Consider the following 26,150-nt stretch of genomic DNA (forward strand, 5'->3'; position numbering starts at 1 on the left):
TCCTGCCATGAAATTATTCCAGAATAGTGGAGAGGTGCTATTCAGGATCACTTGCATCGTGACTTTTTTTTTTAAGAGATGCACAGAAGTGATAAAGAGAGAACATTGAATTACGCAAAGATTTACTGACTTGGCAATGTGAAGAATATCATTTGCAGAAACCCAGGATACACATTTCCCCTACACAGGTACAGGTGTGTATTGGCAACAATGTGGGCAAGCTGCAATCCCAGAAACATCCACCTTATCTGTTGAACAGCAAAGAGCCAAGGACTCTTGGGTTTTTTGCAAATAATATTTTTTACTTTGCCACCACAGAGGAGGAAAATGTATATCTGCATAAATAGTTGTTAACTGCTACAACCATGGTCTACCATGTGGCCACCAAATCTACCATTTTGTCTTCCTTTTGGTTGATTTGGATTTTCAAAATAGTTTAACATGTGATCAGATTGACTTTGTGAGCAATCTGATCTGGTGGTTAAGGTAACAGAGAACATTGGATTGACTGGCTTACAATCCAGTGTTTGTTTTGGGTTTTTTTTTGATCATAGAGACACGGACTGCACATTTGGGGCTTTACTGAGTCATTCACCCAGATAATGAAAACTCCTTAAATGATGATAGCAGGAACCTTCTAGTCTTGCCCTGCACTCTGCTCAGTTATTAAGGCGTATGTTGGAGGGTATCTGCACCCTTCCCTTGGGCACCTAAAGGAAGATTTTTTAGCATAGCTAGGAAAAAAGCATGGATGTCCTTTCAGAGGACACAAGCCTGAGCATTTCTCAGTGAGCTCTCTTCCAAAACTATTGATAAGAACTGGGGAGCAAAAACCATCTCTCTTATATCTGTAACGCATACAGTACGTCAACAAAATTCCTTGTTAATGCAACAAAATTCCTTGTTAATGCAACGCTTCCTTCTTTCAGCGCAAACTCATATATTGACTGGGGTGTTATCTATTTCGACCAGACCCAGTCCCTCATCAATCTGATTTGCACATAATTAAGCGCAAAATAAATAAATAAAGAGGGCTCCTGCCTCCAGCCCTGCTCTCCTGGCTAATCTACATGAAGCTGATATTCATGCCACATGGATTTCAGTTGCACCGGGAGAGAAACATATGGTACACAATAGGCTGCTTGTAATTTGGCTATCAAGAGAGCTGGAAACTCCCATCACAACTCTGCCCCATGCCTGCTTAGAAGGAGGCCAGAGTCCACCTGCTTTTTGATCACAGCAGTAAAAATGGGTTTAAGGACAGGGTCTGTCCCTGGTTTTATACTTAGAGGGTGAAAAGTGTAAGTTGGCATGATCGGTTAGAGATCTGGATGCCTCATCCCTTTCCCTCGGAAAAATACTCTTTGGGTGCCCAGTGGGGCTTGGGATGCCAGGCATGTCTGGGATAGAAGCGGCAATGTCTACCTGAACACACCTTGAAATGTGCCTTCGAGTCAGAGAGGTGTTGCATTAGGGTTCCAAACCAAATAAATAATGCGTAAGAAAGAAGTGGACTGAACGTTCCCGTGCTGCGCTCTTACCATCATGAACGTCAGCCAGCCGCTGTGTCACGGCAAACTTACCGGCTCTCTCGGTTGGCGGACTTGTACTCAATGGCTATCATTAGAAGCTTGAGCTTCACAAAACACAGCCTGCAATGAGACGGAGAAACCTCGCAGTCAGTGCTTCAGAACGACCAGAGCCACAGAACAAACACTGTTACGACCTTTCCATCTCCTGATGCGGTCATTACCCAAGGGACCCCCATTCTACAGTCACTGTGCCAGAGGGAGGGGGATGTGAGCCACACCTCCCCATCCTCCCCATTAAACTTGATTTCTCACAAGTGATAAGGTGCTGAATGTTCAAAGTGCAAATTGCACTCAGGTCTGGATGCCTAGACACAGACCTGAAGCAGGGATTTGTGCCTGGGGATTTATGCCGGGCCAGATTCATTAGTTACTTGGTTGGGTAGTAAAATGTTAACTGCAGGGGGAGGGAGGTACTTGGAGCAGCTGGACCTGTTATCTGGATTCCATTTCGGTCTTTTGTACAAATGGCTCATATTGTTGTTCTGAGCAGACCCCTGTGCGCTGGGAATGATGGTAATAATCCTTAGCCTCCGTGATGGTAATAATCCCGGCACATGACGACGGCACTGTTACTCCTGGCTCCATCCAAGCTGTCTCACCGCATCTGCCCGGCAATGAGAGGATCTGGGCAAAGAGCTTTCTAGGGAGTGGAAACAGCAAGTGCAAGGGCCCTTAGGTAGGAAGGAAGTCGGGGTGTTTGAGGACCAGCATTAAGGCCAGAGAGGCTGCAGCTGAGTGTGCAAAGTCGAGAGTGACAGTGATTAGGTCAGGGAACTACGTGGGAACAAGATCATGAAGACTTTGCCGGCTACAGCAAGGGATCTGCAGCTTATTCTAAGTGGAATGGGAGTCTCTGGGTTGGTTCTAAATAGAAAAGTGACACAATCAGATGCGCTGGACCCGTGTATGTGTTGCTTGCAGGTAAGGTGCTGGTGAAGGTCTCAGGCTCTGCAGTGGGAATAAGACCAGTCGCTCATTCCTGCCTGGGAGGTCATGATCCCCTGTATTGCTGTAAACAGACAGTCAGATTTCAAAGGACCACTTCCATCCAGGCGTATTTGGGCTCTCCCAGTGATTTGCAGATTTTCTCATTCCTGCCAGCAGACTCTAATGACCTGGGTTTTGTGCTGATTATGCAGTTTGCTGAAACACCAACCCACATACCCAACTACAGCTGGAAAAACGCTCTCCTTAATTTATGTTCCATAGAGCACCGCTAACACATACCCTTTACAGGGCTGTTACCTCTGGAGCTTAAATTGTTTAAAATATCAGGTGGCTTATGCAATATTTGTTGAAACAAATTACCAGATTAAGTAACCACTTTCTAATGTAAATAACAACTAAGTGCCAAACTCAAGGAGAAGGCTGATCTTAACTTCGCACTGATCATGAAGATGCTGATTTGCTGAAATCCTATGAGCAATGGCCACTCTGATTTGGGATTCTGGTGGTTCATGGGATCAAGGATCTTAATTGCTTTAATGACCTGACCCTATTGGTGAGAAGGGAAGAAACAGTTCATAGTAATGGTGGATTATGTCTTCCTAGCTACTACGATATCATCTACCACTTAGATATAAAAAGAAAGGCGCTTCCTAACTCAGAAAAGTCAATAAAATCTACATGGCCTTGGGCATATTCCTTACCTAGCACAGGGCGGACCAGCCGATCTGAGTCCTCTTTTGTAACTTTCAAATCAATATCTAAAGTTTTTCTACATGGCCTTATAGAAGCCTCTTTTTAAGAATTCTCTGACCTAAAACAAGCCTTTGTCCACTGGCCAAAGGGACTAAGAAGAGAGGGACAGAGTGATGTAAACAAAGTGATCACAGGCAGACCTTGGAGATATTGTGGGTTCAGTCCAGGCCACCACAATAAGGCAATTATCACAATAAAGCAAGTAAGGTGAAGTTTTTGGTTTCCCAGTGTATATAAAAGTTATGTTTACACTATAGTCTATTAGTGTGCAATAGCATTATGACTAAAAAATCTATGAACACACCTTAATTAAAAAATACTCTATTGCTAAAAAAAACCCAAAACAATTACAATAGTAACATCAAAGATCACTGATCACAGATCACCAGAACAAATATAGTAATAATGAAAAAGTTTGAAATATTGTGAGAATTACCAAAATGTGACACAGAGACATGAAGTGAGCAAATACTGTTAGAAAAATGGCACTGATAGTCTTGCTTGAACAGGGTTGCCACAAACCTTCAATTTGTAAAAAAAAAAAAAAAAAAGTAGTATCTGCAAAGTGCAGTAAAGCCAAGTGTAATGAAAAGAGGTATGCCTGTACATGCAAACAGTGCCACAACCATAGATTTTCAGACTCAGGCACTTCAAGATTGGCTGGTCCTGCCCTTCTCGTACAGATAACAAACTGAGGTCCGAAGAAGGAAAAGAGACTTGTTCAAGGTTAAATTGGCCTTTATGGAGAAAAGCCAAAAGTGGAAATCAAACAACTTGTTCAAGGTTAAACAATTTTCATGTAGAAATGTCAAAAGTGGAAATCAAGTCTCTAGGCAGTATGCTACACAGATGCTTCTTATAAAAGCAAAGGAAATGAAGTGGTTGCCAGAAACCCAACATGCAGACATGTTCTGTTTGGTCAGTACAGCATTTAAGAAAAAAAAAAATCTAGAATTAGGTACCAACAGGTGATTTCATATAAAAGTGAGCTTTTCAGCTTTCCTTGATAAATCAGATATGGCCATACTGGAGCCACATTCCATATGGCTAAAAGGGACTGGACTTTCAAAGCACTTACCCTTCTGGATGGGACATGTACTCTCCAATGTGCCACAGTCTCGACCACCCCCTACTGTCTCGGACCTCCTCATTCTAATTCTTTGTTGCTAACTGCCTGCCCCCTATGGGCATCTAAGCTATTACTCCCTACTCTAGTTGAGTATCCTCTGGATGTCTGCGAAGTACAAATCTTGAGTAATTTACAATTTACACCGGAAACAGAACTATGTCTCTCCCTGTTTAAAATCACAGGTTTTCGTGAGTTCCTGCCACAGAGAATTGGCGAAGGTCAGGGTGCTGGGCTTAAGGCTGCAGCTCAGGTACAGCCTCTGTTGTGGTTCTGGGGGGAAGGGCAGATCAAGTTGAGTAAACAGGGAGCGGGCACGGTGGGGTCTGGTAATTACTTGTTTACTTGCCTCTCTGCCCTCTACACTGAGCTTCTTCAGGGCAAGATGTATGCTTGTCTCGCTGGTAGTTTGCAAAATGCAAAGAGTAAGCTTTCAGTAAATGCTGATTAAGTAAATGTATGAAAGAATGGGGAGCAGACTCTCATGAGTTACTAGAATTATCCACAACAGATAAAGTGGTAAACGAGGAAAGTCTAGTTTAGGCAGAGAAAGCTTGGAAGTGAGCTAGCATAGTGAAACGAGATGCTTTTTAACTTGGTGGATAGAAGCAGACAGATAGGAAAAGAAGGTCGTAGACGGGAATAACAGCAGTGATATGCTCTGGGAATCTAATGTTTGCATTCAATCCGCTATGACGTGAGGTAAGTACAATTCTAAGATAAGACAGCGATTTCTCCTTGGAACCCTCTGCAGATCCTGTTACAAAGGATGTACCTTTGGACTACTTAGAATTGATGTCCTGAAATTAAATATTTACTTGCATCATTTACACCATTTTTCTGGTAAAGCAAAATGGGATTTGCTCATCCAATCCTTAAAGTCATTCTTATGGCTTAAACATACACAGACCTGGGGTGGGAAAGAGAAAGGAGGCTTAGCGTGAGGTAGAGTATAAGAGAGAAACAAGGTAGCTTCCACAATGTGATCAACAGGATGAAATCAGCCATAAGTTAGCAAGATTTAAATTCCTGGTTTCTAAAATAAAATGTCCCAGTATGTCCAATGCCGGAAGTTGCCACTTGTTGCAAAAATAATTACAGGGGAATAGAAATGACTTCTTTTTTCAAGGGAAAAAAAAAAGTTAGATTGCTCTCTTGATAATTATTAAGTAGAGGTCTACCAAATTTGACAACATTATACAAAGCCTTCTTTTTCTCTTTTTCTTTACTGCCAGCATCATCTGTTAACTACAGTAGTTTCAACCCAAATGTTCCTGAACAAAGGCTCTTAAGAATTAGAGTCCAACTGTTTCTACCTACCCAGAGGGAAATCAATTGTTCTTGCTACTAAATCAGCCCCCTTGACTAGAAAGATTGCTTGCTGGTGTGAATTAAGCATAGAAACCTGTCGTAGAGTTTGCACCTTCTAATGTGTTCAGGAAGGGTGTGCAAAGGTGTGGTTTGGGGGTGACTCATCTAGGAGTGAAGGGGCAAGGATAGAAGAGGTAGCTTTCACTGTGCCCCCCAAACCTAGCTCCACCCCAGAGCGCCAGCCCCTCTTCAGTTGTCCAGAGGGACCCTGGGAATGTCAGGCTGATACATGTAACCAGAGTAGATGAGGATGTAAGTACTGCACATTGGGGAACCAGACCTTTAGGATCTAGGGGCTAAAACGAAAAAAAGATTCACATTTAGGAGCTTTGATTTAAAATGATAGGCTCTCAAAATGGAAACATCTAGTTAAAGAAAATTTGAACCAGCGGGATTTGTAAGACTCAGCACCAGGAAAATGGAAGTGATTTAAAATGCCCATGAAAATGTTGTTCAGATTTCCCAGCAGCTTTCATAGAGGTGGAGTGGGAAGGCTTCAGAACACCCTCACCTTCGAACACTCGTGATATCTCCACTCTCATAATATCTCCACTAGCACACCTAAGACACTTGAATTTAAATATAATTACATTCTTTCATATGGACAATTCACATTTGCCTACAATGTCAGTAAATGCATTTTTTAGAAAGCTTTGCTATTATTATTCATCAGAAATATAAAATGTAAACTGTGTGTTTGTTATGTGTACCCAGCATCAAGTCAAGCCCCAGTATTGCCTACTGGACTGCCTCCCTGACCCTTCCTGTAGAGAATTCTAGAATTGCCACTGCCTCTGTAGCCTTCGATTAAGGGTTTTAATAGATTTTATGGCCACTGGTTTATTCACATGTGGAAGGATTATCGGTCACCTTCTGAATCCCTGTAACAGAAGTAATCATAAACACTGTATTCCTATCTGTGTTCATATATGCTCAGTCCCAATTATAACACCCCCAAATAATTGGATGAATAGGGCCAGTTCTTTGAGGAAAAATATGTTTTAAAGATGAGACTCAAGCCTCTCCATAAATTCTCATACAATGTTCATTTCTGCAGCCTGGCTAAATAAATCTACCATATAACAATAGAATCTGCTGACTTCTTTCTGCTCCATGTTCAAATTCGGGTGCCTTTCTCTAAGAACTACTGATTTCACAGAACTCAAGTTAAACTAGCTGTAGCTTTCACTGGGCAGGAGACCCAGCTTTCTCTAGGCAGTTGTAAATTTAAGTTTCCTCACATGGCTTCCCTGGAAAGATCTGTCCATGGCAAACAACACAGGACGAGAGCGTGATTTTCTCAACGTTAGGGCCCTGAATGCGGGTGGATGAGGGGAAGGAGAACCATGCCCTGCAGACCCCGCACTGTCTCAACCAGCACAGAAGCATCCAGGGTTGCATTTGGGCTGGAGGGCAGAACTCCTGCCCTTTAGCGTAGGGAAGATCTGGTCAGAGTTCCTCAAGCTACCTAGGCATTAAATACTCCACATCAAATCTGAATTGTAACAGCTGCAGGGGGACACAGAGACATGCAGTATTTCAAATACATCTTTTGTCCTAATCCCCTCTGAGCTATAAAACCTGATACAATTAAGCGTTTATATTTTGCAAGTGATGACTGACTGATTGACTGACCTGCTCACCATGAGATTCAGGACCTGGCACATGGCATTCTTGCAGCAGCCAAACCTGTGACCCTGTGGCTTCCTGCACTCTTCCTTCCCCACCTCCCTGCTCTGCCCTCACTCCCCTACCCGGAGGCGGGCGGGTACAACCTCTCATTTGCTAATTCTCATAATAAAAACAGTATCGCCGTTTCCCCCTGAAAACATCACATGTCAAAAGAACTCTGATTTTTCTCCTTCTCCCATCTAAAGGGGAAATCAACTTGTTCTCGCTGGAAAATCTCAGAGACCTGGGTGTTGAGAGAGTTCTCTGCGGCTCCCAGCCTCCTGGTTTCCTATCACTTACAATTCCCTCTTCCCTCTTTATTCCTTCTCTGAACCCAACCTCCATACAAGGTACAGCTCAAGTACCACCTCTTCCAGGAAGCCCCTCCTGGCCACCCCAGCCTGCAGGGAGCTCTCAGCATCTGTCCCCCGGCTGTGTGCATCCATCAAACACTCATCTATGGGCGCTCATCTCTCCCTGAGGATGGGTATTATTTTCTTTCACCAGACTGCAAACTCTCAGAAGGCAGCAGCTGCAGGGAAACAGAATCTTTTCCTTGGCATTTGAAAGTATTGCTGTTAATCTTTTAATGAGCATATATGTGATCACATCTAATTGCACCATGCCTGGCACACTGGCACAAATACCCCAAGCTCATGACATAGCTAGCTGATTAACTGGCTGGTGACCAATGGCAGAATTTTCTAAAAGGTAAGAGTAAATAAAACGTGGAAACATCATGATATATTTCTTTCTTTCTTGGTGTCTATATTATATTCAGTGGGCAGAATAGAAGGGTGGTGGGAAGAGGACAGGCAGGAGAAGGGAAAAGGACATTAGCTGATACTGAGAGACAAGTTCTATCATTCCGATTTTAGAGATGAGGAAACTGGGGTGAGCACTAAGCCCAAGGTCAGGCAGCTGGTAACTATCAAAAGAAGGAGGGGCTTCCCTGGTGGCGCAGTGGTTGAGAGTCTGCCTGCCGATGCAGGGGACGCGGGTTCGTGCCCCGGTCCGGGAAGATCCCACATGCCGCGGAGCGGCTGGGCCTGTGAGCCATGGCCGCTGAGCCTGCGCGTCCGGAGCCTGTGCTCCGCAACGGGAGAGGCCACAACGGTGAGAGGCCCACGTACCACCAAAAAAAAGAAGGAGGTAGGCAGAAATCAACTATCTTGTCCCAAATCACATATCCAGCAAGTAGGTTTGACCCCAGACCTTTGCGACTCCAAAGCTCACACTACCTGACATCACACAGCATCCTACTATTTGAACCACTCAAAAACAGGACCCCTTCGTGGAAAACACAGCCTCATACCCCAGCCCCGGCTTCCTGCAGGCTTGGCTGGCACTGGCCATCTGCACCTTCCACAGTCAGCTACTGAGGAAGATGGGGAGTGGGAGGGAAAAGGAAGCGGGTGGTTTCCTGGTGTCCAGAGAACAATGGGTGGCACCCTCTCTTTCAGATCCCATAGCTCCTTTGCCTTGATCTTACAGCCACACAGACCAGGGGCAAGCCAGCTATGCAAAACCAAAGGGAGATGCTCAGGAGTTGCTGGCACTTAAAAGGAACACCCTAAGAGCATCCTGAGGAAGGTCCATGACATACCCACTATGGCGTCCATCAAGGCCAAGAGGCATCTGGCTTGTTGCACCCTAGATGGTCCTTCTCTGCATTTGGTGCTTAACTGTTCTCCCCACCCTGAAATTGCTTTTATGATCCCCAGTGGAAACCTGACTGAGAGCATTAAAGGGCTCAGTACCCCAAGTCTTTTTCCTATTCTGATTTGGATTAGGCGTGGGGGGTGGGGAGAGCAGTCAGCAGTTTGCCTGGCATGGTAGGGGGCACACTCATTCCTATATCCATGGAGATTGCAGAATACCCTTTGTGAAGAAGGAGCAATGGAGAGGAAGTGCCCACAAAGGCCCAAATCCTAACATTAGCTCGTAAGATGTGGCCCACCTACAATTCTATGATTTGGCAAAAATCAGAAACATTCCAGTGACTGAGCCCAAAGTTGGAATAAGAAGTTATTCCAGCCTGTGGTGTGGAGAATGGGGTTGCTGGGGGTCCCCAGTCATCAGACTGAATTAGAATCACCCCCACTTACCTACAAAAAAAATGCAGATTTGGGGGATCTACCCCAGATATTAAAATCTGGAGATGGAACCTAGAATCCTCTCTGTTTAATAAGCTCCCCAGGAGATTCTTAATTAGCCAGCCTTCATCTACCACATCCTCCAAGCTGTTCCCAACTGCATGAGGCCCCAGCATCGAAATCCGGTACTGTAACTTTTCTGCTAGGTGGCTTTGGAAGGGGACACCCATGTCCTCTGAGTCTCAGTGTCCTCCTTTATAAACCAGGGATGGTAACATTCACATAAACGTCACAGGATTGTTGTGAGGATTCAGTGAGAAAATGTAAGTGAAATATTTAGAAATGATACTGCGTTTTGTCTAAATTAGTTATTGCCTTTGGAACAAAGCTGCGTCTTCTGGTGATACACACGTGAAGGCCAAAGGCTGGTGCAGAGAAGCTGGTGCAAGTCTCACCTGAGCCGGAGAAGGCGTCTCTCTGCTCAAAATTCTTAAAAAGCTCAACTTGGGGGCCTCCTGCCCCTTCTCTCTCTCCTCCTCCCACATCTGTTCTCTTGGGAAACGACCTCAGATTGCACCCGTTAATCCTGCCCCCTTAGCTTTTCACTGAATGACTCTCCCAGCTTCTGAAAAAACTCCAATCTTTTCGGTGTGGTGATCCTACCCTGCAAGGGGGCACTCTGCCAGCCCAAGGGAAGAGCAAATTTATTTCTTTTCATGCTTCAAGACGTTATTGGCTGCATATTGTTTTAATGCCGTGCATAATTACAGAGACGGCTCTGAAAATCTGTATATTTTATCAGTGCTTTATTATACCCAGAATATTCTCCAACTCTTTTTCTTCTAAGTGAGCCAGCTGAAAATCTATTTTGGCATCCTTCATGTCATCTTGAAATTGAATAGCCAATTCTTACTGTAATGAAAATACTTATGCGCCAGCCTGGTGATATACAACCCTACACTCTAATTATGGCTGTGCTTTAATTAACCTGAATTGAAGAGTGTTATCATTAAACTGCTGGTAACTCTGAGTTATGGCTTTTCTTTAATTTAAAGTAGAAAACACAGATAATTAAGCCTCCAGATAATCAAATGCTTGAGGAGAGCTTCAATGTTTTGGGATGTTCCTAAATCTCATTAAGTGTCCTTTCTTTATTGATTATTTCTACCTCTGCTGTATCATTGTGTTAAACGAATAATAGCAGTCAGTTGAACACATTCTCACTCACATCAGAAGTTTTTCATGATGATATTTTGTTTTTCGTTTTTTGTTTCTGTATTCCAGAAGCTGTACCAAACAAACACCAAACTCTCTGACAACAAGGTATGTCTGAGGGATCTTCTCATTCTCGGAACATGTTGTCAACATGCAAATCAGTCAAGGGAAATATTTACAGACTAGTGTTCAGCTCTTGAGCCGGCTCCAAAGGGCAGAGAAGTTTCACACACCCAACGGGTCAGAGTTGGCAAACTCACACATCGAGGGGGCCAGGCCCTGATGTAAATGCAAATTTGGCCAGTTTAAGACATCAGGGAGGGGAGGTCCTTCACTAAACCCCTCCTTACAGCAAACTGGAGTCCCTTAGCATTCAGTAGAAATGCAAGTCCCCTGTTGGTTCATCAGACTTTCAAAAGAGGCCAGGAATCTAGTTTTTATGTGAAGAACCACCTTTTTGAAACATGGGTGACTAACTTTTAAGAAATGAAACACTGTGTAGGACAAATACGTGAGTCAAACTGACCCCACAGGTATCCCAGCTGGAGCTTCTAGAGGGAGCAGTTCTAACCTTCCAGGTTAACACTCTTAAAATAAACTCACTCAGGGCCTCCCTGGTGGCGCAGTGGTTGAGAGTCCGCCTGCCGATGCAGGGGATACGGGTTCGTGCCCCGGTCTGGGGGGATCCCATATGCCGCGGAGCGGCTGGGCCCGTGAGCCATGGCCGCTGGGCCTGCGCGTCCGGAGCCTGTGCTCCGCAGCGGGAGAGGCCACAGCAGTGAGAGGCCCGCATACCGCAAAAAGGAAAAAAAAAAAAAAAAAAAAAAAAAAAAAAAAAAATAAACTCACTCAGTTTCCAGAAGCAAAATAAGAGAAGCAGCAGGAAAGCAGGAAGGGGGTGGGGGGAGGGACATGGACTAAGGGATTTGCAAGGCAGCACTCAGGTTGACACCAATCAAGCCCAGGAGACTCAAAGACAAGGAAGGGGACTTCATATACTCCACTGCTAATGCCTGAGGTGCCACAGGACTCCTCCAGGTGTTGGCAGTTCTGCTGTGGGCTCAGACCACATCTACATCAGACCTAAGAGGCCTCAATTGCCTTTTCATAGGACCAGCTTCTAATATAAGTCCTGAATCCTCCTGGACTTCTTATCCTAGGCAGGCCACTCTCCAAGATAGAGAAAATCCCCTGGGACAGCCTCAGTGGTCCAGGACCCAGTGCCTGGGAATGGTTAACTCCTTTCTATGGCAGAATGAGAAACAGCTCTCAAAGAAAGGAACACATGGGAGTTACAACAGGGCATCCATTTTTGGAAAATAACTCCTTCGGAATCAATTACCTATGCCCTTTTCCAGTCCATTTAGCGTTTAAACTTTCGCTTTGAGACAGGGTGAGAAATTTCAGTAAACAGTCAAACCACTTTGGATTGCTTAGGGTCTGGGCCCAGGGACAGGCAGGGTGCACCTGCTGTGCCCACTGACAGAAGTCACTGACAGGTAAACACCAAGCTATCAGGTGCCCTGGCCCCTCTCTGCTGTGCACAGAACAGCAAACTATGAGACAGAGGAACCCAAGAGCCCCCCAGGACTGTCCTCTTCAGGCCACCCTTTCCAGAAGGTGGGTTTGGTTTGCAGGCAGGCAGACAGCACAAGGGAAGAGCTCTTCTTCCTCAGCCCAGTGGGTTCCCAGATTCCCCTGTTTCTTCCCAGTTTTTATCAGTGAGACTGAGTTTACCAAATTCTTTGCTACAGTGTCAAAGTACAGGGCTTCATGTTTCAGCATTCCCAGGGAGTCTGTGTTCTCATAGGGACAAAGCCCCTGTTTGACTTACATCCAACATCTGAGCTTCTAGGTGGGGAATCTGAGGCATCGTCCTGGTGGAAGTTTCTTGGGGTCTGGGACACCTGGAGCTCCTGACATCGTACCACTTAAATGATCATCTGTTCTACCTCGAGGGGTCATGCAGGCTGGGGCTACCCCTTGCTCAAATCCATCTTGCTGAGCCAGTATAAGGAGATGCTAAGTCTTTTTATTGTTATAACATATCAGTTGTCCATCTCAGGGCTAAACCACTCAGGACTATTTCAAGACCTCTCTGTGTACATTTGGTTCCACATTGCCTCAGGAAATAGTGAAAGCACTTTGAACAGTGGCTCTCTGATGTCTTTATGATCTGACTTAATTGAAAGAGATCAAAATTTCTTTCATCAGGGCTTCCCTGGTGGCGCAATGGTTAAGAATCTGCCTGCCAATGCAAGGGACACAGGTTCAAGCCCTGGCCCGGGAAGATCCCACATGCCGCAGAGCAACTAAGCCCATGCGCCACAACTACTGAGCCTGAGCTCTAGAGCCCGCAAGCCACAACTACTGAGCCCACGTGCCACAACTACTGAAGCCTACGCGCCTAGAGCCCGTGCTCCGCAGCAAGAGAAGCCACGACAATGAGAAGCCCGCGCACCGCAACAAAGAGTAGCCCCCGCTCACCACAACTAGAGGAAGCCCGCACACAGCAACGAAGACCCAACACGGCCAATAAATAAATAAATAAATATAAAATTTATTTTAAAAAAATTTCTTTCATCAAGGTGCTAGCAAGATTTGGTTTTGCCCTGGTAAAATCAGAGGCATGGGTTCATGCTACCCTTCATACATGTGTCTACATCATAGGGGCATAATTCAAGATATGCAGGAAAACTGCAGTTCATAATTTAGGTCAAATGATGAATCCAAGCCTGAGGTTCTTAGGACTGGAGGGAAAGGAGAGCCAGCAGAAATCCCCAAGGCAGGGGCCATATAATGACCCACCCTCCCCTTCATCACAAAAGGCTGAGCACAGGACACTTGGTAATTGTCGAGTGTCCCCACTGTGCCGGCCATAGGTGGGGTGCATTTCCTTCAAGAGACACGTTCAATGTTTCTGAAAGCCAAAGAGCATATGGTTAGTGGTCACTTACTCACAAACAGTAGGGAAGGACAGACCCACGAAGGCACTGGAGAGATATTCTGTGTACATTTCATTTGAGACTCCTTCCAAGTAGTATTTCTGCCACGTGTCTTCCTCAATCTAAGGGAGAAGAACACAGGAGAAGGGTTTAAGATAGGATAGTAGGGCTTCCCTGGTGGCGCAGTGGTTGAGAGTCCGCCTGCCGATGCAGGGGACACGGGTTCATGCCTCGGTCCGGGAAGATCCCACATGCCGCGGAGCGGCTGGGCCCGTGAGCCATGGCCGCTGAGCCTGTGTGTCCGGAGCCTGTGCTCCGCAACGGGAGAGGCCACAACAGTGAGAGGCCCGCGTACCGCAAAAAAAAAAAAAAAAAAAAAAGATAGGATAGTAAAAGGAAGGTGGGGTTACCCCATCTGGCAAACAAATGAATGCACTGGTTGTGTCATGGCGACCTTCCTGAACAACCAGGAACACACCCCATCACCACGTGAAGCCTCCCATGCCCCTAAACTCATAGACTAGATGGATGTCCCCTCTAAGTAGCACTTCTTCCTAAACCTGTATGATTTCCAAGGAGGCATGGACACTCATCCACAACTGATAAAAATTTTTGAGAGTAATTTTTAAATTGCTATCAAAATGTACAAAAGTGCATACTCTTTTACACAATTCCATTTTAAGTATTCATAGCAAAGAAACAAGTAGGTAAGTATACACATACAAATGAACAAGAACATCCTTCTTGTTCTTAGAACAAGAAATTAGAAATAACCACAAATGGTAGGTTTATACCATGGAATACAAAGAAGCAATTAAAAATTATGATGAAAATGTATATATTTTCACAGAGAAATTACCTTAAAAGTCACATTACTAAATAGTGTGTATAGTCTTTGATCCTATTTTTAAATACCCTATAATTATCTGAATGTTCGTAAAGCTGTAGAAGAATCTAGAAAGCTTTATACCAAAACAGTAACAGTTGTTATCTTTGAGATGTAGAATGACACTATTTCTCTATAGATTTCTGTATTGTCTGAAGGCTTTTGCAGTGAGCATATATATATAACATGAAACAACATATCTATTTCTACTTTGGGGAAAAAGTAGATTTTTCCAACACCACCTTGAATATCACAAAAAGTAAAATGTAGGACTTCCCTGGTGGCGCAATGGTTAAGAATCCGCCTGCCAATGCAGGGGACACGGGTTTGAGCCCTGGTCTGGGAAGATCCCACATGCCGCGGAGCAACTAAGCCCATGCGCTACAACTACTGAGCCTGCGCTCTAGAGGCCGCGAGCCACAACTACTGAGCCTGTGTGCCACAGCTACTGAAGCCTGCGTGCCTAGAGCCTGTGCTCTGCAACAAGAAGCCACTGCAACGAGAAGGCCACGTACTGCAACGAAGAGTAGCCCCTGCTCGCCGCAACTAGAGAAAGCCCATGCGTAGCAACAAAGACCCAATGCAGCCAAAAATAAATTTAAAAATAAATAAAATAAAATAATTTAAAAAAAAGTAAAATGTAGTTTCAGAAAGGTCTTAAGCAATATGTCATTAAAATGTTCTTGTTTTTTTTTTTTTTTTTTTGGTCATAATTAATCAAGTTCAACTGGTTTTCCCATCAGCCCTCTTCACGCTAGGTATTTCTGGAAAGGTTTTACCTTGGAATCGACCATTTAAAAGTATAAAGTGAAAACAACAAGAACGCTGAGCCCCTCTGGGAGCTTGGGGATGTCATGGATTCCCAAGGCAGGAAGAGAGGCAGGCTGTGTGGTCCTTGGGTATCTGTAAGCTGCTGTCTCCCCAGTTCACTTCCACTGGAGGTTAGATAAGGGGGAGGGTGAAAAGGAGCTTCCCAGCCAACTGGAAGTGGCTCTTAATAATGTCCTGTGCTGGTATTGAATTAAAAGGCATCTTGGGACTTCCCCGGTTGTCCTGTGGTAAAGAATCCACCTACCAGTGAGGCGGATGCGAGTTCGATCCCTGGTCAGGGAACTAAGATCCCACCTGCTGCAGGGCAACTAAGCCCACGCACCACAACTACTGAGCCCACGCCTCAACTAGAGAACTTGGGTTTCGTAAACTATAGAGCCCACGCACTCTGGAGCCCTCATGCCACAACTACAGAACCAACGTACTCTGGGTCCTGAGTGCCACAACTAGAGAGAAAACCCGCATGCCACAACTAGAGAGAAGCCTGTGTGCCACAACTAGAGAGAGAGAGAGAAAAAAAAGCGCATGCTGCAACTAGAGAAAAGCCCACATGCCACAACAGAGAACTCACATGCCGCAACTAAGACCAGACACAGCCAAAAACAAAAAGGTATCTTGCTTATGACCCAATAGTCAGTTAACTGGGGGAAATGAAAGAGACTTGGAAACAGTGGGAAATGCACACCTACCGTCTACTTGGTGATGCTCTGGAATACAAAAGCTAGGAATAATTTAGAAATAAATTGAATGCTCCCTGCTTCTATGCTATGCTATGTCTGCTTTGTGTTCTGGCTGGGTTATTAGATTATGTGGGTTAACCTCATTAGTTTGTGCTGCTTCTAACCTACTACCACACATTAGACACGTGCTATGCAATACTGCTGGGTATGGGTTGTTCATCTGCAAATTAGTCTTCCCCAGAGTGGGGTCTTTCAAAACAAAAGGACTCAACCTTTTCTACTGCTAAACTTTATGATTTTAAAAATTAACTGCTATGTGTTGAGCTAAGCACAAACTTTTTAATTTCCCCGACTCATAAGATTTCAACTTATTTTTTCAAATAAAAGATATTCTTGACTTCATAAGCAAAGGTTATTAATTCCAACTAATTTGAAGAAAGCTTAGTCAGCATTAGTAAATAGCTTGAAATATATAATATTTGGGGCACTATGTTACCATAATTTTTTATTGGTAAATAGGATAGTATCTGAGGGATTGCCCATTATAAATCCTCATAGTTGAGTTTTATGGGCAAACAGTTTTCTTGAGTAGAAGAATTCAGCCTATTCTTTTAGCAGGGACATTCCTTTTATAATATGTTGCTTATGTTGCTAATTTACACATTCCACTCGGCTTTCAAAAATAATGAAAATATGAAGCTTTATCTCAATTATTATTGATTGTTGGTGCTATTCCTCAATTAATATGATTTTAATTTGGTTCTTTTAGTTATGGTCATTATTTTCATGCCTCTATGTCCTAATGGAACTACTCTTGAGACTAAATTTTATTGTAGGTTCATCACTAAACTTTCTAAGTAGAAATAAATTCTTTTTAGGACACAAATATTATATTCATGTTTCTTTTGAACTTAGCATAAATTGTTCATTGATTCATTAATTCAGCAAATATTTTTAGCATATTCTGTGTCTTATGAGCCATTCTAGTTACTGACTGAATTTTATTTAAACTGGTATTTATTTTCCCATATTTTTCTCTTTGCCAGAAAAAGCATCAGCTATACCTGTCTAAGATATATCTGACGATATATATCTGACTTTTGCTGATTTTTTTTCCACATTTCCTTTCCTGCAAGTTTGTGGCTGATATGAAATGCTTGAGGGCTAAAAGTCAAAAAACTGGAAAAAAGAAAAAAAGAACAGAACTTTTCTGGAAAGCAAAATGCCTCTTCCACAGACATATGCAGATGCTCAGATGGTATGTATAATGCGAGATGCAGAAGTACTGAATGGACTGTCTAAAAGCTGAGGAGTTTAAATTCATTGTTATAACCCTTTAAGATTTCTACATCTTTAACACAATTTCCCTACTGATAAGTTAACAAATTTTTCAGGTTCTGATAGATGTTCCCACACACACACACACACAAACTTACTGAAAATGATTTAAGTGGTAAAATGGTAAATTTTGTTATATGTATTTTAGCACAAGTAAATTTTTTTTAAAAAAACCAATACGTATAAGGAGAATCAGTAATTATAATTACACTTACACCCTTTAATCCTTAAGGGCAAGAATGACAAGTTGTGGCAGAACAATGACAGGAACAGGTTATCGCATCAGGAGAGTCAGGGATAGAGCACCCAGCCTTAAGACACTGTAATGTGTCACGAACTCAGACAACAGAACCTCAATCTTCATCCCGAGGCAAGGGCTTCAATTACCCCTTCTTATCAAAGTTTACCTTTCTAAGTCTCAAGCATGGCACCTTTCACTTATTTTGAAAAAAGCAAAAGCAAAATGCGCATTCCTTTTAGTTTTGTTAGCCGTAATCAAATACATTCTTAGGGAAGGAAAAATTAGTATAAAATACAATATGTTGAGTTTAAAATACCTGACAGTGAACAAAGAGATCTAGAGACGGTAGAATGAGTTACTGTCATTAAAAGTCCCCTTTAACAGAGGCACAGAGAGGTTAAGTAACCCACTAAAGGTTACAAAGCCAATGAGTGGTACAAACAGGATTCAGAGTTCATACTGTTAACCACCCACCATATTATCTCTTGCTAGAGATTGACAGGGTAAATATAGAGAGAAGCAGTGGTGCTAGGATTTCGGGGGGCTTGGAGGGTTTGCGGAATATAAGTACCTAAGAGGAAAATCTCCTCAAGAACGCAAGATCTTAAACCCTGGAGCCCCTGACTTTGTGAGAAGTCAGTGAGAAGTAATATTGATTGTAAGTCGAGCTGAAAGGAGAGTGCAGACCTCCTCTCAGAGCACGACGGCATCATTTCTATTCTATAAAATGGAACCATCCCGGCCTACAACTTCTTGCCTAAAATAGTACATGTTGTTCTCCACATTTGTGTTGTTGAAATATTTTTAACTGTAATGTGAATACACGCTTCCCAGCAGAAAAGTGAAAGAATGGGACCAAAATTACTTAGGGAAAGGTGCCAAAATTAACTTGCCAGCCATTCAACAGTCAAAGGCAAAGCATTTCCTGAGGCAGCAACTTCTCCTCTGGCTGTCACATCAAACTCCCGCTGCTTCAGAAGAGCACCTAGCAAAGATGAGCAGGTGATGTGCTCTGGGTCCTTATTCATCAAACACTTGCAGATCTTCAGTGAGAACAGAGATCTGAGCCGTGGGGCTCGCTCGTCCAAGCTTCTCATGGTCTTATTTATCTGCCCTTCATTATCTAATTTTTCAACCAGTCTAGTTCAATCCCTTAAGTAAACGGTTGTACACCAACCTGGGGGCCGATGGCTCCACCACCAAAGGCACCATCAAACTGGAAACATCAGCCTTGGCTCTGGGGGAAGTAACACCTTCTTGCTCCCAGATTTTGCATGTGTTACTAACGGTGGGTCAGTAACGACACCTTTTATATTTTATGCTTTCTCTGATTAGGGTGACACTGTGTTTCTCTAACACTAACAGCCCAGGGAATGTGAAAAATCAACCATCCCAGCTGCGCTATGTTATAATCACTGTGATTTCTGTTTCCAGCAAAGAGTCTGAATAACTGTGTTGATTACAGCCAAATAATTTTGCAGAAGTCCATCCCTACCTCCAGAGTCGTATAAATAATTCCAAAGATTATCATATACCGATCCTTATTTAATTGAAAACAAGTACATGGTTTTAATCCAAATATATGTTATGTTGTGCACATCAAATATAATGAACTAAGAAGAAATTATAAAAATCAATGACCATTATGTTAATAGCTGCAATAAGAAGAGGTGAGTTGTAACATACACACCAGCATTGCCCAAAACTGGTAGTAGAAGACTATTTATTGTAATAGCAGGTATTTATTACATTTATGATTTTTTAAAAATCTATCCAAATTCTCGATATTCTTGCTCTAAAGGACATACAGTTTTAAATCATAAAAGTCCTTAATTAGAATCAATTAGCTACATCTGAATGAATATTTGTACATATAAATTACACAATACATTGTCACTGTCCTTTGTAATGTGACAGTCTACAACAGAGCGCACTGACAGGAACTGGCCAACGTATCTGAGATTCCACAAAGACATATTTACGCCCACAAAAAACAGAGATCACCCACAGAATGTGTCAAGCTCTTAATTACAGTAATAAACACGGAATCAGCATTGATGGGCTCTAGGGTGACGAGCGTGTGGGCTGGTCACTAAAATGAGTGGGGTCCTTTATCCCCATCCCTCAACGGCATGCTCTGCCACTGGGAAAAATCTGATTCAATGTTGCATCTAATCATTTCTTGCTGGAAAGAACAATGCTAAGGACAACTGATTGTTAAGACTTTATCACTGACCCAGTTCCTGGATTCTCTCTCTCCTCCTTTATTTCCCTCTATGTTCCAAGGTTAACAACCTTGCCGCAGTTTTTACCAGGGGGCATGCGGCTCTTTCTCCCTCTCTTCCTCGCCTCAACATAAACCCATAGAATTAAAAAACAAAACGTTTGAGTCTTGCTAGCTTAGCTCCTCATGAGTGCCAGAACAGAGAAAGCCTCGCTGCACAGCTTTCTGGGGTGGGGTGGAGGAAACTGGTGATAAAGTTGAAAACAAAGGAAAGAAACAGAAGAGATGAGAAACCAACAGTGATTTGCACCTTTTCAGAATATATGTCTTCAAAAAAAAAAAAAAAGAAAAAAGAATATATCTCTTCTCTGTGCCAAATTGCATATCAACGCTGTCCTTCTTGGATGTGGACTCAGGTCGGCTGTCCTTCCGAGAGCAGCCCTGGATTTCAGGGACCCCATAACGATTCGGCATTCCACAATTATGGCCTATTTCAGATTGTATTTTCCAGAATGTGAGAATAGAACAAAAGGATCTCAGATTTTTCCAAAGGCTTTGGGACAATGTCAATTAAAACACATTATTTGGAATTTTCTGGAACGCAACTGGTTGCTTCAGCACTGAACGAATAAATAAACAACTCCAGAGATTAATTCTGGGGTGGACTTCACTGAATCTCTTAATCCCAGACTAGTGGGCTGCAGGCTATCAAATGAGATTTCTTCCATCAAGCATTATGAAAAAAAACATCAGCCCACATGAAGTGTTCAGAGCGAGATCAACAGACCACACCACATGCAAAAGAGTTAGCAGACAGGGTATTTTCCCCCCTGCTATGTAACCCCAACTTAGATTACTTCTGAAAACACAGAATGCCAGAGGAACTGAAGTTAAAGGAAGGGTTAACAGAAAGTGATGTGAGAACTTTTAAAAATAATTATTATTTATAAATTATTTCAGAAAGTCTGGCCTATGTGGCAGGAAATTGGTAATTTTTTTAATATGGAGGTAGGTTGTTCTACCCTTTTCTTTTTTTCCTCTCCAATGTAGAAAAGGTATTTATGCTTAAGTGCTGCCAGGCCTTTTTAAAGATGGGCCTATTCACTATCTGTCCAAATACGACTTTGGTTTTGCAATCTTGATAATAGTTAAGAACATCCTCACTTGTGCTTCAAATAATAAGGTTCTTAAAATACTACTAAAAATAATTCTCATCTGGGTAGGGCAAGCAGCAAGTACGTGTTCTCAAGCAGACGCCTGCCAAGCAATCCTCAGGAGAACATTTCAGTCCCTGGCAGGCAGGATTTTCCAGAACAGAGCTTCTCAACCCATTTGGGGTGAGAGACCAGGGTTTTGCTTTTTGGTTTTTTGGGGTTTTTTTGCGATATGCGGGCCTCTCACTGTTGTGGCCTCTCCTGTTGTGGAGCACAGGCTCCGGATGCACAGGCTCAGCGGCCATGGCTCACGGGCCCAGCCGCTCCGCAGCATGTGGGATGTTCCCAGACCGGGGCACGAACCCGTGTCCCCTGCATCGGCAGGCGGACTCTCAAACCCTGGAAGCCCCCAGGGTTTTGTTTTTATTTCTAGTATCCATCGTTTTGCAGCCTCAAACTTCTGCAAAATCTAACAGATTTCCAAAAAAAAGAATAGACAAAACATGCAAAATACAAGTCCAGAATTTCTACATTAGATTCAACCAATATAAAATTAATCTGTCAAATTGCTCTAAAAGTTCCTAAGCATTCCTCTCATTTTCTGTACTTGCCACTTCGTGGATGAGCAAACAGTTCATGGCACCCATCCACGGACTGCATTTGCAGTTGTGCTGGTCCTACTCTATCTTACAAACCTTATTTCTCACAATTTCCCCCAAATTCCAGTAAAGTATGATTATTCCCAACTAAGATTTCCCAAAGTAGCCTCGACAGAACTTACTAACAGGTGTCACCTTGAACATAAGAGAGTGAAGAGGGAGTTCTATGGTGTCCCCATTAAAACATAGGTTTTTTGAAGGCAGAAAAATTCACCTGAGTCTCCAGAGTTTGGAACAGTGCATGGAACATAGCAGTAGCTCAGTATTTGCTGAATGGATGAAATACATCTGGGAAGTGCTGGATTTCACAAAGCCAAACTGGGGAGTTTTTTAGTGCAACTCAGAGTATTTCACATGTTACTATGAATTGTAACTCTCCAAAGGGAAAACATGGTACTAAGTCACAGAATCCTTTATTTCAAGGAGCAGCTCATGGAGACCAGCAATGCTATTCTAAAAACTTCCTCCCTCTGATCTCCCCACCACTTCGTTCCCCTGATCCTACTGTCAGAAATCTCTCTGTGGCCATTTTCAGCTGTCAAGATTCAACTCTACCTATAAAGTTCCCATCGTATGCCACCTCGTCTGTGAGGACTTTCCTCATTTCCCCAAATTGATGTGCTCTGCCCTGCCTTAATGGGAACACAAATCACGCCCACCTCTGGTGAGCTTGGGAGGGCTAAAAGAGATAATGGATAAAGAATGCTTAGAACATTCCCTGGTTGGCAGTACGCACTCAGTATGCATTAGTTGTCATTAGCTACCGTCATAGCATCTGAGTCTTCTAACATCTGACAAGAACTATAATAAAGTGGAATTCTGGAACACGAGACCCTCCCTTAGGCATTCACCTTTGTATCTTCTAGAACAAGCAGCATACTACCTTATAAGGTGCTTATAAGAGGTGCTTAATTAATATTTGTTGAATTGAACTGAGCAAGACAAAACTGGAGAAAGAGACACAAAGAAACGAGCACAATTTTTCCAGACATCTAATCACAAGTCAGTGCTGATAACTTCATAGCATTTAGTGTTGACCATGAAAGGAACCAATTTCTGCCCCCCGAATGCTGAAAAATTCTGCATTCTTGGCATCTCATAGGGAACGTGTAGAGTCGGGTGATTTTTAAACTTCCCAGAACACTTTCTACTGAGCAGTACATTTCTGGGAAACTTTGTCATCACAGAACATCTTGGGCTACTTAGCAAGTGCCTTATGGTTTTCTAAATTCTAGATCCAATACCTTGGAGGCTTGAATTTGAAAGAAGGGACTCTCAGGAACTGGTGTATTTGCCAATCTAACATAAGTCCTACCTCTCACTAGCTAGGACTCCCTCCGCACTCCCTGCAGAAAGGAGCCCCCTTTGTTCCGTCTCATGACTATGCTCTCTTTCCCACGTGACCTAGCCCTCTATCTTCTGGATTGCGCTCTTTTGAATTCCAATGTAGGGTCAAACAACAATTCAACAGGAAATAGACTGAGCCCAGCAAAGGCTGCATTTGACAATTCCATTACTCCTAAATTCTAAAATTGAGACCCAAAACAACTGTTTGCTATTAACTAATTAAGAACTGGGAGAAAAAGAAAGGAGTTAGATAGAAAAGCATTTGAATCAGCCTAGGAATTATGAGGCTGCTTTTAATAAGACACACCATTAGAGAATTACCTATGCATTTGCAAAATCTTCAATATTTTAAGACAGTTTGGGGAGAGTCCCACTGCATCCATTGAAGTTAACACAAGATAGTTTCTCGCCAGTGGGCATGTCTAAGGCTGTGAGTCCAGTGCTTCCCAAACTCTGAAGAGCATGTGAATCACCCAAGGGTGTTAGTAAAATGTGCTTTCTGTAGTCCTGGGTGGGGTCTAAGATTCTGCATTTCTAACAAGCTCCCAGGCAACAGAAATACTCCCCAAACATGGACCACACGTACAGTAGCAAAGGTATTCCCAAAGAGAGTGAAGAACATGGAACAAGTATTCTCTTTGAGGACCATGCCTTTGAAGACCAGAGAATCAATCATAGCCCAAAAGATTTGAATGAGAGATGAAAAAGGATGCTTTCTACGAGTATCACTAAATATTGGAGCCAGTTACAGAGAAAGCCTGTAGATAATTAAGCACAAATGGGTATCCCAGTGTTTGGGTTGCTGTGATAATTAGTCTAAACAATATTTCAGGGATCCAGATTTATCTACCCAGTCTCTCTCCATTGATCCATTGACCCCAATAATAACTTAGTCTCCACTTCAACGTGGGCTGTGTAAAGAGAGAACAATGACACAGCTATATTTAATTCAATTAAAATTAAAGTTTCAGAAAATGGCTCCTATTTGTATCCCTAATTTCTATTTAACTTTTCCATTTTAGGACACAGTGTTGAGTGTGAGGACAACAATGTTTGCCAACTCAGTCCTGTTTTAGTGACAGCAGGTTCTGGATACTTATGTCTCATATCGCTGTACAATACGGCCTAATAAAGTCGAGCCAAAGGGACTAGATTTCATTTCAGAGCAAAGGGTTTCAGCCATAAACTTTTGCTTTTTGGCTGAACAGAGCCATTCAAGCCGCGAGCATAAATTCTGCTAGTTTTAGGTATCAGGGTGACTGGGAAGCCAAATGGGTTGTGAGCCAGGTACCCAAGGTAGAGGCACCTGCTTTATTGTGTATTCACTGTTACCTGGAAAAATCTCTTGCCAGCTAGAGAATATTTTCACAGGAAGTTAGAAATGACTTGAAATTCCCCTCTGCGGCTTCCTGGAGTGGATTTGAGGCCTCGTCAAAATGACATTTGGTTCAGAGACTGAAAGGGGACAGCTTATAAATTGCCAAGGTATTTAGCTGGCCTTAGCAGTTTCTGTTTAAGAGGGGCCGTGATCCTGAGTGCAGCAGCAATGTAGGAAGTACCAAAGCACATGCAGCCTCTGGGTTCAAATCCCAGCCTCACTGAACGTCCCTGGGCCAGTTGTATAACCTCTCCAAGCCTCAATCCCCTCATCTGCAAAATGAGAGCAACAATAGTACCTACTTCCTAGGAAGACAGATGAAATGAGGTGATCCATGTAAAACACCTAACATCGTGCCTGGCAAATAGCTAATGTTTTCTGAGGGCTTCCTATGTGATAGGTGCTTTGGCAGCTTAATCATACTAAAAGATGGCACTTACTGAGTGTGTACCCTGTAGATGTTCTATAAATGCTCTATCATAAATAATGAGTGCTGGTGATGATGATGGTGATGCTGATTACGAAGACATCTTTACTACGCGCACAAGGGAACATAGCCAGTTAGACGTTGGGCCAGTGATTCATGGCTTCCTATTGCTTAGCTGCTACTGGAAAAATCTGGAACATCACTAATCAACAAATGATCCTCTGGACTGAGGAGAAAAACTAAGAATGTTGAGTTTATCCCCAAAAGACAGCAGTGTTCCCTGGAGGTCCCCCCTTCCCCTCCCCTTCCCTAGTGGCCAGTAAGTTCACTCTGAATAGATAAGATGATAAGAGAGAAGTTAGGTATTTGTAGGAACTGCCTGTCTCCCCAAATAGGAGAAAGGTCATACATGGATATAAAGACCCAGCCTGGTCTCCTGAAAGGAGCCCTGAGACAAAATGACCCTGATGGGTAGACTGGATTAGCTACTTCCAATTTCTGGGCTTGACTCTTGCCTACATCCCTCCAGTGGAGACTCACTAGATTCTACTTTCATCTTTCATCCTCCCTCCTAGCAAATGGCTTTCCTCTTTGTTTGCCAGGTGTCAGTTCAGACTGATTCTGAACTGATACCTGGCACATCCTTGGTCCACCAGAAAGGCATGCTAATACTCTGATGCTTGTTCAAACATTATTTTTTAAAGTACTTGTTTAGGGCTTCCCCGGTGGTGCAGTGGTTGAGAGTCCGCCTGCAGATGCAGGGGAGGCGGGTTCGTGCCCCGGTCCAGGTCCCACATGCCGCGGAGTGGCTGGGCCCATGAGCCACGGCCACTGAGCCTGCGCGTCCGGAGCCTGTGCTCCGCAATGGGAGAGGCCACAACAGTGAGAGGCCCTCGTACCACAAAACAAACAAACAAACAAAAAAGTACTTGTTTAACTTGTATTTGGAGTAGAGGTTGAGTGCTGGGTGGGGATGAAAGAGAGAAGAATGATCACAGGTCACAGCCCTCAGCCTCTATTGCCCTCAGCAATTCAATCCTGGCCCCAATTTTGCATACTCCCCTCAGCAAAAGAAAAGCCTTGCAATTAAGTGGATACAACTTTTTAGAAGGCAAATTAGAAAATAACTGTTGTTACTTGAACGTGGAGTAACATGTTCAAGGGAACTCATTCCTCCTATCCCTAAGAGTTTACCTAAGTATTCCTTCCAACCACAAACTGTATGCCTCCTGAGAAGAGTTCTGGAAGGCACATTTCCTCCTTCTTGT

The 26,150-nt window shown here is 43.3% G+C and overlaps 1 protein-coding gene across 6 annotated transcripts in view; it reads right to left on the bottom strand.

The window, feature by feature from the left end:
• The window catches only part of KCNMA1 (potassium calcium-activated channel subfamily M alpha 1), a 763,138-nt gene that overhangs the window by 151,224 nt on the left and 585,764 nt on the right, over nucleotides 1-26,150 (bottom strand). For all 6 annotated transcript variants that reach the window (XM_082611009.1, XM_082611010.1, XM_082611008.1 and 3 more), the window contains exons 15-16: nucleotides 13,730-13,839; nucleotides 1,584-1,652 (exon numbers count right to left, since the gene is read on the bottom strand). In XM_082611009.1, coding sequence (XP_082467135.1) covers nucleotides 1,584-1,652; nucleotides 13,730-13,839 — 179 coding nt within the window. The remainder of the gene's footprint in view (nucleotides 1-1,583; nucleotides 1,653-13,729; nucleotides 13,840-26,150) is intronic.

This window comes from Mesoplodon mirus (genome assembly GCF_964341445.2).
Source record: "Mesoplodon mirus genome assembly, chromosome: 2".
Taxonomy (NCBI): domain Eukaryota; kingdom Metazoa; phylum Chordata; class Mammalia; order Artiodactyla; family Ziphiidae; genus Mesoplodon; species Mesoplodon mirus.